Source organism: Sceloporus occidentalis, unplaced genomic scaffold (genome assembly GCF_023333645.1).
Source record: "Sceloporus occidentalis isolate IW3139 unplaced genomic scaffold, rSceOcc1.0.p SCAF_1, whole genome shotgun sequence".
Classification (NCBI taxonomy): Eukaryota; Metazoa; Chordata; class Lepidosauria; order Squamata; family Phrynosomatidae; genus Sceloporus; species Sceloporus occidentalis.
Window position 1 is genome coordinate 148666898 of NW_028316981.1, and position 15763 is coordinate 148682660.

The following is a 15763-nucleotide window of genomic DNA, read 5'->3' on the forward strand; positions in this document are numbered from 1 at the left end:
CAGAGACACGCGTATCTCTCTCTCTCTCTCTCTCTGTGTGTGTGTGTATCATACCAAATAGCACACACACACACACACACAGACCCCTCCTTTGGCGGCGTCCTCCCCTTTTCCCCGGGGCGCCTGGCCCTCCTCTGCCCCCGGCCTGCCTGCCTGCCTGCCTCTCTCTCTCTCTCTCTCTCTCCAAGCCCAGGCTGCCCTGGGCCCTTCCTCCGGGGCAGAAGGAGGCGGAGAGGCAGGAGGGCGCGTGGCTGCAGCGGAGGCGGCAGGAGCAGCAGCAGCAGCAGCAGGCGGGGCCCTCGGGGCTGTCTGTCTGTCTGCCTGTGGGTCCCTCCGGGGGTGGAGGGTGGGCCCTCTCCCCGCCCCTCCGACGTCAGGAGTCCTGCTGGGCTCCCGAGCAGCTGGAGGAGCAGGAGGCGGAGGCGGAGGCAGCGGCCAGCCAGCCAGCCCTCTCTCTCCCTGCTCTCTCCTCCTGAGCCACAGCCGCCGGACGGGACGGAGCCTGGGCAGCCAGCGAGAGAGCCTTGCCAAGGGAAGGGAGGGAGCCAGGCCAGGGGCCGTGCAGCATGGCCGACCTCTTCCCCGGCGGCGCAGAGCCGGGCTCCTGCTCGGGTCCGGAGGCGGCGGCGGCTCAGCGCTTCGCCCGCAAAGGCGCCCTCCGGCAGAAGAACGTCCACGAGGTCCGCGACCACAAGTTCATCGCCCGCTTCTTCAAGCAGCCCACCTTCTGCAGCCACTGCACCGACTTCATCTGGTGAGCAGACAGGGCCAAAGACCCAGCCCCGGCGGGACACGGGCTGCTCTGGCTTCTGGGCCGCCCGGGCTCCCGCTTCGGGGGAAAGGCGGGCCACACGAATCAAATGAAGCCTAGAAGCCTAGAGGGGGAAGAGACCCCGAGGGCCATGCAGGAACTCCCCATCAAAGCGGCCCCTGTGGCAGATGGGCATCCAGCCTCTGTTTGAAGCCCTCCAAGGAGGGAGACTCCACTCCACTCCGAGGAACCCCTTCCACCTCCTCCTCCTCCTCCCCTTCCTCAGAGGCTCCCCAAACCTTCCTCAGTGCCAGGGCGCCTCCTCTTTCCCCCTTTCTGCTCCCTCCAGTGGGTCCTTCATCCAGGAGGGTTTGAGGGGGAAAGGATCTCTCTCCAGAGCCACCCACAAGGCAGCCTCCCTGGCCACTCTCTTCCCACCACCCAGAAAGAGAGCTGCTTCTTCTTCCCTGCCTGACAGCTCTCTCTCTCTCTCTCTTTCCAAAGCCTCCTTCTCTGGGTGCAGTGGCTCACGACTGGGCCCTTCCCAACACCCCCCCCCCCGATGTCCCACAGACGGAGAAAGAGAGGGCTTTCATGCACTCCACCAACTTCTCCCACCAGATCAGGGGTCTTTGGCATTGGGGCTCTAGAGGGAAACGGGTGGCTAAGTGCTGGACCATTTCTTTTGCTCCTCCAAGCACACCGACCCGTCCAGCCCCCCACAGAGGGGAAGATGCCTCCCTGGGTGTTATTGCTTATGGCCTGTGGCAGGGCATTTTCACGGGCCAACATACCCCTAGTGTCCCGCAGAGAGAGAGAGAGAGAGAGAGAGAGAGAGAGAGAGCAAGCTTCCATGCACTCCCAGAACAGGGATCTTTGGCGTTGTCACTCTGGGCCAGGATGGTTTAAGTGCTGGTCCTTTTTTCTTTCCCCGCTCCTCCCAGTACACCATTCCCATTCAGCCTGGATGCAATTGCTCATGTCTGTAGTGGGGTATTTTTGCCAGCCAACATACCCTGCTGTCCCACAGAGAGAGCTTTCATGCACTCCATCGACTTCTCCCAGAACAGAGATCTTTGGTGTTGTTACTCTAGAGAGAGGGAGAGAATGAGAGAGAGTGCCTGGGATAGCTGAGCGCTGGACTCTTTCTCTTGCTCTCCTCCAGCACACCAACCCATTCAGACACCCCTTCTTCCACTGACCAGATATGAAAAACAATAGCTCTTTCTGTGCCCCCGTGAAGAGGATTGTGTAGTGGGAACTTGGTCTGTATGAACCCCACTAAATGGGTCACTGTGGGTGTCACAACCCACCCTCTGCTGTCCTTTCCAAAGATGAGAGCTCCTTGGCAGCGGCATCACCAGGCTTGGTAACATCTGGTGTGTGTGGGGGGGCTGCTGGGGGAGGGGGCAGTGGCAGCCTGTTGCTCTCCTGCTGCCTTGCACACCTGGCACCCTTGCTGCCATCTTGGCTCCCTCCCTGGGAAGACACCCCTCTACCCTTCCTCTGGGGTGTCACCTGGTGTGGGCTGCACTCCCTGCACCTGCTCAAGGATGCCACTGCTCCCTGGGACATCACCCATTTCAGTGACATCAGGCTTTTCCAACTGGGTACTCACCTGCTGGATCTGATGGACTCAGCTCTTGTTGCCCTTAGCTAGTGAGACCGTTGTTCTTGCCACCTGGATGATGGATATTATAGTCCAGTAGACCTGGAATACACATGAGTGCATTTGGACGATGCTCCTAGAGAAAGAACAACTATAATGCCTCTTACCTTAGTCAGCAAGCACTGGCCTCAGATTAAGAGAATTGCGCCAACTTTACCCCAGTGTGGAAGCTGTTGTGGAGCTTATTTGACCTACTGGCTCTACAGAGCTGAGTGGAAATGTCAGGGGCAAAGAATATTCAGAGTGGGTTTTCCAGTTCCTTCCTCTGAAATGTAGCCTAGAGTAACTGGTATTCACTGGTGGTCTCCTGTCCAGGTACTACCCAGGGATCACCTTGCTTAGCATGCAGTATCATACAGAATCTGGTGCCTTTAGGGTACTTAGGCCCAGTCTGGGTGGCCTACTGAGTGCCAAAAATGTCAAAGAAATCAACTCCTGCTTTTGAAACATTGATATATTTTGATGTTAAACAGTGCAGCCTCTCAGCTTTCTCTCAATTTTTGAATTATATTTCTTCTAAGCTTCCAGGAGAGATAGTCCATCTTTTTTTGCCAGAAGAAGGATGGTTGAGATGTCTGTGCAGAAACAGCACTGAGTACCAGGGTTACACTGCTGGCATAAATGAACCCGTTGCACTCTTTCCTACACCAGTGTAAACACCAGTGTACACACACACACACACACAGAGACACTTCCTCTCTGCACCCCTGCCTTACACTGACTTCACTTCAGCAAGACCCAGGGGAAAGGAAGACAAAGCTTTTTCTAGCATTAGTTTTCCATCCCCCTGAGATGTGTTGGATTGCAATTCCCATCATCCTAATCTGGTGGATCTGATAGGGAGTTGTAACCCAACACATTTAGAAGGCAAATGGTTGCAGAAGGCTGCTTCACATTGTGTGACAGGTACACTACTTCTTCCTTCTTCTTTTTAGCCATCATATGTGCAAGAGCCGTGCCCTCTGTTGCATTGTCTTCCTATTTAGCCATTCAATTAACTTCATTTGAGTCTAGAAATTGCTGAACCATAGGAAGGGTTTGTCTCCTACCAGCCTGCCTATGAATTGATGATGGCATGTAAGCAACTTCTTCCTAAATTGGAGCTACACTCTATAACACCCCCCACCCCAGTCTTCTTTACTGCAGAAGCTCCTGAAAAAGAGTTTTGTGGTCTCCAATGAGAAATCATTATAAAGTCTCCAGCAGGTAGCCTTTATTTCCCTTGCAGCCCATCTCAGCCCTTTCCCCTGTTGAATAGCATGTTCTTAACTCATTAATTTCCATTGCATACCTTGGAAACTGTATGTAGACTTCAAGTAGTGTGCTCTGTGGAGCATCTGTGCCTTGCTATTCCTTCCAGATGTTGGTGGATTGCTGCTCCCATGAATACTATCTAGCATAGTCAGTGGAAAGATGGTGGGAATTTCTCCCCATCAGCATCGAACGGACTGTATTTTGCCCGGTAACACATCTTTTCAGTTTCATTGTCCCCATGACCCATAAATAGATCTCCTGATACTCTCATTTTACTTAAACATAGTTAAAGAGAATTCTGTTCAGAATTTGGATCAGATCAGACCAGGAACAGTGCTGGAAGAAATAAAATCTTTCTCTGTACCGTTTTTGCATTACAAACCACTTGTTTCCATTGGGCAAAAGCTGAGATTTGTTCTCTCTCTCTCTCTCTCTCTCTCTCTCTCTCTCTCTCTCTCTCTGTGTGTGTGAGAGAGAGAGAGAATTAAAAAAAACACCCCCGGTGATCTTCCTAGTATTACCACTGCTTCAACCACTTCAGAATCCTTTAAGTAAAGGTAGCAATTGGTCCAATAATGGATCTCCTGCTTCATTCTGTAGTTTCGCTCTAACTTAATCAGCCTACAGTTGGTTTGTGTTGAACATCAGCTTCATTTGATGTTCTCTCTCAGTACAGTTGTGCTTTCCAAGAAGTGTCAGCACTTTTGTAATATTTAGAGTGTGTGCTTACTTCTTTTTGATAGTCTGAATTATGCTGGTCATAGATTCATATTGCTCTTCCCTCACAATTCCTTTTTGCATTTTGATTATTCTGTTCAGTAGGGATGATGTTTATGTGCTTTCTCTTAAGCCTTGATTCTGTAACCATATCCCATATTTAAGTTTTTGCATGTTGCCCTTTTTTCTACAACAGCCAATGCGGTTTGCCTTCTTTTGCAACTGAAGGTGCAAATATACAGGCAACATGTCCTTTAAATAACTGTATCTTAAGTTGTCTAGCAAGGGGTAGTTTGGGGGTGTTGTTTCTTCTTCAAGACATCTAGTTGAACCTCTTCATGGTTTGACTTTGATATTTCCTTTCTTGTGTTTCCTGTAGCTGCCTCTGGAGGGCAGGGGGACATGGAAATACTTTGCAGGTGACACATTTTAGATGTGCAAGCTTAGGGTGGAAAATTCTTCCTATTGCAAATTAGGAATAATAAGGGGCCAGTAATAAGTAATACTTGGAAACCAGAAGAGATTCAGTAATACTGTTTTCTGGATAGTATATTGGCATTTTTTACCAGCTGATGCACATGCTGTCTGTTGTCCTCCCCCCCCCCACCCCTTTATCTCTGTGTACATACATATACCCAAGTAGGGTTCATTGTATGAATTGTGGGTTGGATCTAGATAAAGTTATTTGGACTCCATAGAAGCCAGTGGGTCAAGTTGTTCAGCATTTAAAGCATTCTAAATTAAACTAACTTAATTTGGGTTTAGCCCTGTGTACACACTAGCCATGTGTGTTCATCTGGCTGGGCGAAAACATGCATTCATGCCTGGCTTACCAGGAAAAGTTTGCTTTCGTATCCCTTCCTTTTATTTGCATGCTATGACTTGTTTGCCCAAGAGCCTGCATCTAAACTGAATACCCAGCTATTCTCATTGTATCAACAACTTTAGAATGGAGCACTGCTGAAAGTTCTGTTCACACTTACATATATCAAATCCTGTTGAATGAAGTTGGATTTTATGAACATTGGGTACATTTTGTGTTCAGAGCATGGAAGACAATACTAATGCATTATTTGTATTCAGGGTTGCTTGGAGTGTATCCACACTGCTGAAATAAAGCAGTTTGATACTATTTTAAATGCCTTGACTCTGCAGAATCCTGGGATGTGTAGTTTGATGAGGCACTCGAGTTCTCTGATAGATTTTGCAAAATATCATATCAAACTACAAATCCTAGGATCCCACAGGTTGAAGCCATGACATTTAAAGTGGTGTCAAATTGCTCTATTTCTTCAGTGTGGATTAGTCTTGTATTCTGTTTTAGGGATACAGTGTCTCTTACTGTTGAAGCCTGCTTTTATCTGTGCAGAGGTAAAGCCTATTAAGTTCAGCAGAACTGACTTACAGGTGAATAGGTGTAGAATAGCAGTCTTAGTCAATGGTATGAACAGTCTTGAGAGATGTCCCATATTGACGTGGGTAAGGCTTGGAGAGAGAAAAATGTAAAAGATGTAGCTTGTCTCATTTAATAAATTTAGATTTTAAAAAAATGCTTACTGAAGTTATTTTTAAAAATCCAGGACTTCTGGATGTATTCCTATAGACTTGTGCATAAAAATAAAACATGTGTATCTACAGTGGGGCCTCCGCATACGCGGACTTTTTATAAGCGGCTTTGAGCGTACGCGCTCAAGCCGCTGGGCGCGTGCGGGGCGGAAAGGGCAGCGCGTCCCATTCAGTTGAATGGGTGTGCGCGCCTGTTGCGCCCCGCGCGCGCCCGTTGTGCCCTGCGCACCTCCGTGCCGCCGTGCACAAGCCCCATTGTTAACAATGGGGCTCGAACATAGGCGGAAATCGCCATACGCGGTGGGATCCGGAACGGATCCCCCGCATATGGCGAGTTTCCACTGTATATGTAAGAAGTCTTCACTAGACTTTGGAAGAATAATTTTGTACTGTTTTATGGACTTCTCGAGACTATTATTTGCAACTAAATTTGAGTAGTGTAAACTAGATGGTATTTCAGTATAAACATGTAAAAAGTCACAACAACCTAAGGGCCTAGCTACATGGGTGATTTACCCCAAATCCCTCCCAGGCTCACTGCATCATATTTACACGACACAGGGCCAGACTCCTGAATCTGATGCAGTCTGTCTTTACAATGCCTGCACTCGATTCAGGACTTCCTACTCCTAACCTGCATTTAAATAACTTTTTGCTGCGAGTTTTTGACTCACAGTGATAACGGTGGCTGTCTTTTTACTCATGGTCTCTGCAAGTTGCTTGAGACCACCACTTTGGGTGCACGTCTTTCTGAGGTCAGAACAAGGTCCCATCATTGATAGAATGACTGGACACCTCATACTGACCTAAGCAGTGGTGCCAGGCAAGAAATTGAATTGTTGTTCACTGGCTAAAAATTGGCCAGAAAAGGGAGCAAGTAAAGGGCAAATTCAGGGGGAATTTGGGGCCAGAATACTTCAGGGGCAGCCTGGAGTGTACTGGCAAGTGTAGACCCAACGTAAGAGAGGGGAGAAAATGAAGCAAGTATTTGTATCTTTTTAAAACAGTGAGCATTTCAATGGAAGGCTTATAATAAAAAATTGAGAAAAGAACGTGGATTTGATTGCCACCTTCCTTGCTTCAGTTCACTGCTTATGTACTGTTTCCACTGTAGAAAATAATCAGCTTAATATTTGTATTTGCCATAGCAGATTCTTGCAAAGGCAACCACAAGGCATTTGTCAGCAGGTACAAAAACTCTTTGTATGCTCAAGTATAAATCCAGCTTGGCTGCATGTAGGGAAAGGGGACAGTGGCAAATCCTGACCATCAGGTATTCAGACTCACCAATCAGAAATGTCCTTGTCTTTGCCATGCAGGTGGTTGGCTCCATCACCACCTAACATCCTCCAGTGACAGTTCTATACTTTGGACTAAAAACAAGAAAGATAACTTGACCATTCTGTAGTGAAGTCAGTCTTCCCTGGCCTAGATAATGATTTTTAGGGCAAGGATCAAGATTTGCATCTTTCTGGATTCTATTACATTCCACCCCACTCCTATAACTGTGTAAAGAGATCCTCCCCAGCATACCATCTTTACTAAGGACTGAAACAACATGCAGGCATCTGACTAACATCTCCAGATGCTTTTCTCCTGTTTGGTTTGTAACATCATGCCCGATGAAGAAGCCCATGGAGCTTCAAAAGCTTGCAACAAGTATATTGTGCATTTCCATTGGCCAATAAAGGTATCACTGATGGATTTGTGTAGATATGTGTTATATTCTGAGGCATGGATATCACTCCATTCTGTATCTGAAGACATGGGTTTATAGCCACGAAAGCTCATGGTAAAATAATAATAATAATAATAATAATAATAATAATAATAATAATAATAATAATAAAAACAGTCTTAAGGGTACTGCCACATTCCTTCTTCCCCACTTCCTCCTTTTTATGCTTCAGGAGACTAGCATGACTACTTTGTAGAAAATGATGGGAATTGTAGCTGTGTACATTTGGGGGATCCCAGGCTGAGCAGGATTGACATAAATTGTTTGATGGACAGTGTCTACCCAGAATCCTAATTAATGGTCACAAATATGAACTGTTACGTTGTGAATATAATGTTCTGTTCTGCTTTTTTGAGTTTTCAAGAGATTTCACCATAGAAAATGTTTATTACAGCCAATTTCTTCACCACCTCTCTGCTTTAGTGGAATTTCAGAAAATGTGACAGACTAAAAAAGAGTAAGGGTATTTGTAAAAAATTTCAGTAGCAACGTACCTATTTGTCAAATTGTCAAGCGTACAACAGAAAAAAAAAACAAATTGCATAATTATCTAATATTTACCTATGGTTCACAACTGATTATAAATTTTAAAGGAACTGAAAGAGATGGAGAAAAGGCTGTTGCAATCTGGGGGAAAACAATCCTGGTTTTAGCTAAGAAATATGTGGACAAAACAAATGGTTTTGCTTTGACAGTATGTCATATAATCATATTACAGTTTGATACTATTTTAATGTCAAAATGGTTCTCTAAATCCTCCCCCTTCTTTTTTTTCTCTTTTCAGGGGATTTGGGAAACAAGGATTTCAGTGCCAAGGTAAATAACAAATACTTTAATAATGGCTTCCATTTCTCTTTTAATCATTAAATCCAGGTAATGTTTGAAAGATATCTGAAGAAGGAATTAAGCATCCAGGAAGAAAAGAGTATTGAATATTCTAGAAGAATGTGCGTTGTTTAATCATTTATTATCTTATGAACTGTGAATCACACACTGAAGAATTTCATTTCGGCGGAGTTTCCTAAAATTAAATGTCATGTAATCTGCATATAGAGCACTCTTTAATTTTTCATGAAAAGAATCTTTGTGGTTTATTTTGGTAGAGAACATTTTTTCTTTTTGGGAGCTGCTCTCTCTGTGTGGGTGTTCTGAAAAGTGGATTCACTCTCTACTGGGCTTCCTTTAATGCTCTAATCTCTCTCTTTCTCCCCTTTTATAATCTATATGGGAATGCATTCAGATGAACCTTTGGTCTTTATTTTAAGCTGTTTATGTTGCTGTATGGAGTGAAATACAGCAAAACCCTTTATGAATGAATTTGAGTTTAATATAAATTGTTTACAGTAGACATTTTAAATGTTTGCCTTGGGAAGGAAAATACCTCCTTTTGTTTCTGTGAATTGCATTTTTGGCTGCAATATGAACTGTAGCTTCAGTCAAAAGATGGACTAAACAGAAATGCAGTATGCATCTTGAATGTGAACACACAGAACTGCTTTGCAGACTTTGGCTCCTTGTCCTGTCAGCAATTTGCTACAGGACCTGTGTAGCCTACTTTGTATTCTTTTACCTGGAAATGCCAGAGACTAATGGAGCTTTATGTGTGTAAAGTTTGTGGTCTACTACTCTTCTCTGATCGTTTCTGTATTTTCTTTTTCTTTTTTTTTTTTATTATTAAATTTTATTTGAAATCTAAAATAAATCACGTTTCTGTATTTTCATCACTATGTCACTGTGTCACGTATTCCACATGAACTGATGTGTTTCAGCTTCTGCAGAATAGCTGTGGCATACCATTAGTAGCTATTAGAAAGCAACCTTATAACTCATCAATTATATTGTTTGTTAGCTATGTTAGTTATATTTTCCTGCCATGGAAATTGATTTTACCAAATGGTTGAATGATTGCAGCATTTGGCCTGTTCATTTCATATTCTTGTTGGGCAGCTGGAAAATTTTGGAGCTGATGTGTGGCAGCTGCAGATTTGGGGGAAAGATCCTGTTGTCTTTTGATAACACTAGCGTGAACCCTGGTTAGCACATTCACATGAGTGAGGGAAGCATGTTGGAGTTTGAACTATGAGCTGGATAGTTTTAATTTTGAATGTTGAGAAGATGATGAAATGGGAAGTAGTGTTAAAACTCTCCTTCTTGGACTTCACAAATAGTAATGTTTAGGGAACGGCAAACCTCTTCTGAAGAAACTTGCCCATAAAATCCCATAAGTTTGCCTTAGGTTTGCCATAAGCCGGAAACGACTCGAAGGCACACAACAACAACAAAGACTGCAAAAGTTGAAGGAGGTACTTGCACCTGTATTAAATATTTTAATGATGGTATATTTTGGTGACTGAGTATGGAAGCTGAGATGTCCGCAATTCAAACGGAACCTTAGCCATACACCTTGTCGAAACATTTGCTGAATCCACATTTACTGAATCCACTGCAAAATGGGGATAATAATCCTGATCTCCCTACTAATGCTATGTGGTTTTATGTTGAAAATAAATATTAATGTTTTTCAAAGATTAAACTCACACCACAGATTCAAAATAAAAGTAATTATTATTATTATTATTATTATTACTATTATTATTGTTATTATTATTAGTTGAAGTTTATTTATAAAGTCCTGTAAAATTTACACAGTGCTGTACATAGTAAACAATTAAGTTAAGAATAAAAACCTGCCAGGGGCGTACATTCTAAGAGCAAACAAATAAAAGATTAATACATATATTAAAAATAGGAAACAGAACACATTAAAATACATTAACCACCAATCACGTTGTAACTTGGAACGCTTCCCTAAACAGAGTTGTCTTCAATTCAGCCTTAAAGAAGTGGTGGTCTGTACTTGTGCAGGAAGGAGGTTCCAAGAAGGACGGGAACACAGGAGAAGGGACAGATCCAAGTGGGTGAGGTGGAAATCCTGGGTTGAGATAGCAGGCCTTGATTACTAGATCATAATGTGTTATGTTTTAACCCTCTGGTGAGGGGAAACTAGCAACTAACAGAAAGGTAAGGGGAAACTAGCACTGACAAGTAGGAAGGGGCCAATCCGTGAAGGCTTTAAAAGTGAATAACAAAAGTTTATAGTGAATTTTGGAAGGAAGGGGGAGCCAGTGAAGTGAAGACAACAAAGGGATAATATGATCAAAATGACGGGCAGACAAGACAATTTGACCAGCTGAATGTGACAGAGGTTAAGGGACGGAGGTGGAAGAAAGGAAGCCCTGTCAGCCGACGATTACAATAATCCAGGTGAGACACCACCAGCTTGTGAACCAGTAACTTGGCAGTTGATGCAAAATGAAATGGTATACTTTTCACAATATTATAAAGAAAGAATCTGCACCATTTGGCTGTGGCCTGGATCTGGAGAATAAATGACAGTTAAGATTAACGAATAAAAACAAAACTATGGGCTTCCTACACGGGTTGAATATAGATATTGTCAACTAAAATGGAAAATGAATATTGCAAGGTTGGCTTAGAAAGGAAGACAAGTAGCTTGGTCTTTGCCATATAAGCTTCAGACAGTGGCGATGCATCCAGTCAGAGACTTCCGAGAGACAAGATGATACTTGCTGTTCAGCAGCCAGAGAAAGTTCTGGCATTGAAAGATACAGTTCGGTGTCGTCAGTGTAAAGATAGTATTAAAAGCCAAAGGAGCTAATAAGATTACCTAAGGATAAAGTGTAGAGGGAAGATAATAGAGGACCCAGAATGGAACCCTGCAGAACTCCAACAGATATCGGAATGGGGGTCAATGCCTGGCCTCCCGCTATTTTTTGTATTTATACCCTGCTCCTCAAAAACGCTCTCAGAAGGTCTTACAAATTGGTAATTAGACAGTTCCCTGCCTTCAGGTGCACAATCTAAAGAATCTGTATAGATAGCCCTGTGTGCTTTTTGGCATCTTACAGAGCAGTACCACACTTGAGACTTTCCAGGTAACATCAGATGTGATTGTGTGCCTATCAACCTCTCTTCACAGCTGCCCCCAAACACAGAACCACCCCCATCATTGCAGAATCAATATATGAGGGAGGTGTCATATGTTTGGCAGCACACTTATAGAAACCCAAGCAATGTGTGTGAAAACCAAACTACACACCGTCTAACTAAACTACCGTCTAACTAAAAGATTGCATGTACAGCGCTGTGTAAATTTACAGCGCTTCATAAAGGTTACTAATAATAATAATAACAACAACAGAGGGTTAAAACAAAACCAGACCAAATAGCACAGTTGCCTTCTGCTTTGGGTAGTGCTTTGGTAGTCTGTTCTTAATGCTGTTGGCATGGATTTGCTTTTCCTCAAGACTTTCTATGGCCTGTAGCATTTAGCTTGAAAGTTTGTAAGGAGAGAAATACTACATCTTAATTGCTAGGTTTGGATGCAATGGTAGGGCCGAGCAGACAGGCGGGAAAATGTCACCCCTGTTTGCTCCGTAGCATTTCCGAGCAACCAAATGGCAAAGCACCACTGCACAGGAAAAAAGGAGCTGCCTAGAGGAGCTCCTTTTTGCGACGTTGTAAGAGCTGTGTCACATCCTTTACGATGCTGCTTCCTGGAAGAGACATGTGGGCGCTCAGGTGGTGTTGGTTGGTGTGCTGTCCCGAGCCCTACTATCGCCACTAGAACACTGCTTCCTAGTGGTCTGTACCGGCCCGTAATCTGCTAAAGAGCGGGAATACAGTAGAATTGAAATATCGGCATACTCTCTAATATCACACTTAGATGATAAATCTTCAAACATTCAGTTTTAGATAGCGAGACTGCCTTTAGATGTATTACTTTTTATTAACTTTGAGATGTTAGGGATGTGCATGTGCAAATCTTAAGAGAACAGGAGTTTAAAATGCAGGTGATTTGGTTTCTCTTATGTGTTGTTGATGACTGATGGAGCCTGAATATGTATGAAGATGTTCTGGCAGTTGTGCATGCTGGGCAAGGGGTTAGAGTCTGTGTAGGCAATTAGAAGGCAATTCAGGGACAAGGAATGATAAGTGTCTTGGCTTGGATTCCAGATTCCTCTGAGCAGAATTCTACTCATGGGATGCTTCGTCTGTTAGAAAGGGAGGGGTGTGCTAGTATTGTTTTTCCATGTATCCAGAGAACTGTGGAACTGTCTGGTGGAAGGAGACTGCAGGAGAAAGGAAAACTCAGCAAAATTTCTGTCCCACTTCTCTCAGCCATAGGAGCTTCTACTGGAATTCAGAGGCTGAATAGACCAGCCCTGGAGTGGAGTGGAGTGGGGGCTTGGCATCCTCATGCTGGCCATCTGAACACTGCCCTCACACCACCCCCACACTGCCTGCCTGACAAGATGGCAGGTGGCATCACGCTGCATCTTTGGTGCAGCTCTTACACGCACTGCGTCGAAGAAGTGGTGAAAAGGGAAAGGGCGCCCTTTCTGTGGTGCAAAAGGAGCTGCTTTTTGTGGTTCTTTTTTTGCATTGCGGAATGCCATGTTGGGGCTGCAGTGTGTAGACTGCAAGCTGCCCCTTAGGGATGGTATGTTCAGCCCCACAGTCTCTTCTGTAAATAGAAAGAGTCTATTGTTATTGGAAGGGCAATTCTGGAACCAAGCCCTTTAATGTAAATGTTTTTTGAAATAATTGAGTCTCTCCTCCACCCCCCTACCCCCCGTCCCAGTTTATAAAATGGCAATATGTGCAAGTACAGTGTAAGTCTTACCTTTAAGCATGAGTCTGATTTTGTTTTAGTTTAAGAAAATTGAGGTCACCCTATAAGATAAGATTGTATGAAAGAAACTTTGCATTGACTCCTCGGAGTGACACTTCCTGAAAAAATGATACTTACAGTAGAGTCTTGATTATCCGACATAAATGGGCAAGCTGATAGTCGGATAGCCGAAAATGTCAGATAATCCGGAGGGTCCAAGAAAAGTCTTGAAATCACCATGAATTGCAAACTCGCCCTGCTCGCTGCCGCCGCTGCCACACATGGGGCCGTGTTTTGGGGCAAGGCTTCACTCGCCCTTCTCTCCTTGCCCGTCATGGCCGCCATGTTTGGGGGCATGTTTGGGGGTATGGAAATGCCTACAGGCACACCCCCAAGCAGCCGCGATGTTGGATAATCTGGAATGTGGGATGACTGAAGGATGGATAATTGAGACTCTACTATATATGCTTCTGTGGTGATGAGAAAGGCAGCTTAAATTCAGTGGATTGCAAAACCATGCTTCACTGTGAGATTATTTAAGGGTTTTTTTGGAAGGGGGGGTAGAAGAAAAAAAGATTTCTGCTGTTGTAAAGCTGTCTAATTTCATGAGTTTCCTCCACCTAATGATTCCTACTGGATTGATTTTACTTGGGGATGTCACTGCCCAATTGTAAAAATATTTATTTCCTGGTAACATTTGCCGTATACACTCAAGTATAAGTTGGTCTCATGTATAAATCGAGGGCAGGTTATGGGTTTTAATAAGGAGATAGTTCCTTTTTTAAATTAAGAGTTAAAGTACAGCACTTCTATTGACCTGTGGATAAATCAACTCTGTTTTGTGGGGTCAATTTTTAGAATAAAATTACTAGACTTATATATGAGTATATGCAGTACACATGGTTGCTGGCCTAGTGAGATCAGTGTGAGATGAAGAAAAGGGTTGGGAAAAGATCATTGACTTGTAAAGTGAAGCAAAATCATTTTTAGTAATTACAAAGGTCTTCAGTGTGTTCAAAGCATTTTGTGCACTCTGTCTTATTAATCCTCATGGCAACTTGGTAGGATAGGGTCCATATTGTGATTATCATCATATTGCAGATGGGCAGAGAGACAGTAAAGCAGGAAGAGAGATGGAGTTCATGGCTGTGGTGAGGTTTCAACTGAGATTTCAACAGCTCTCACTTAACCCACTAAGGGTTAAAGCAGACTGACATGAAGGAGTGGCCTCTGGCCACTCCCTCTGCAATTGGCTCGCAATCGGCTGGGGACCACGGCAACCAGATGGTCCGTTCTGAGAGTGAGCTGCTGCCACTGTCCAAAATGGGCTGCTGGTAGAAGTGGTTTTTCCCCACTCCTTTTTCTGGCAGCTTTGGACTGCCTTTGACGGCCTTAGAGTGACTGCTGGCCACTTCAGGGATGACATGGTCAGAAGCCGCTCCTTTTGGCCTGTCTGTTTTGGGCCTATGTTAGTGGTTCCCAATTTTGATCCTCCAGAAGTTTTGGACTTCCATAATTCCTGACTGTTGGCCAGGTTGGCTGAGGCTGAGGCTTCTGGGATCTGAAGTCCAAAACAAATGGAGGTCCAAAACTGGGAAGCACTGTACAAGATACCAGCTGTGCATGATATATGATTGGTAATCAGTGCAATTTTGACAGAACAAATTAATTGTTCTCTTTTACTTTGCCCTTTGGTGAATGATGTCCATAGTATCTCATAACAGAAAAATACATAATAATATATAACATGATTTAAAGACAACCGATTAACAGTAACAGGGTACAGGAGAAGCATTTAACTATGTATAGAAACAACCTTTCAGTTGGCCAGAACAGCTCACATTAATAAATTCAGTTCTACAGCCCACTATTATTTTATACTAAGTCCTTCAAAAATCAGTGTATTTTATCTGATACTAAACGTTGCAAGCAACATCTATCTGTAAACAAGAGCACACCCCTCCTAGGCCAGGTCAGAAGGGCCGGATAGAGAAGCAGGGAATCAAGACTTGCAGGGCATGCACTCCAGTAGTCTCTGAAACATGGTGAAGAATTGTGTGGCTTTCCAGATGCTGTTGTGTTATAGCTCCCCTTCTTCACTATTGACAGTGCTAGGTTGGGTGGATGGGACTTGTAGTCCAGCTGCATCTGGAGGATCACATATTCCTCACTTCCCACCCATGGGAATTTCAGTAAGAGGAGCAACCTCTGTGTAGCTGACATCAGGTTGGTTCAAATGGAATGACAGAAGCAGAGTTGTTGTTGTTTTAAAGTTGATTTCAACATCTGGGAGTCAAGCTTTCTGTATACCTTATACATACCTATCTTGTTAAAGCACTTATTTGACTCCTGAGCACGAGGACAGGTTGCTTG

At 44.0% G+C, this 15763-nt stretch overlaps 1 protein-coding gene across 1 annotated transcript in view; it reads left to right on the plus strand.

Moving 5' to 3' along the window:
- Nucleotides 1-421: 421 nt before the first annotated feature.
- Nucleotides 422-15763, plus strand: part of PRKCA (protein kinase C alpha) — a 276666-nt gene continuing 261324 nt past the window's right edge. The window contains exons 1-2 of the mRNA XM_089540855.1: nt 422-754; nt 8480-8511. Coding sequence (XP_089396981.1) covers nt 567-754; nt 8480-8511 — 220 coding nt within the window. The 5' untranslated portion in view covers nt 422-566. The remainder of the gene's footprint in view (nt 755-8479; nt 8512-15763) is intronic.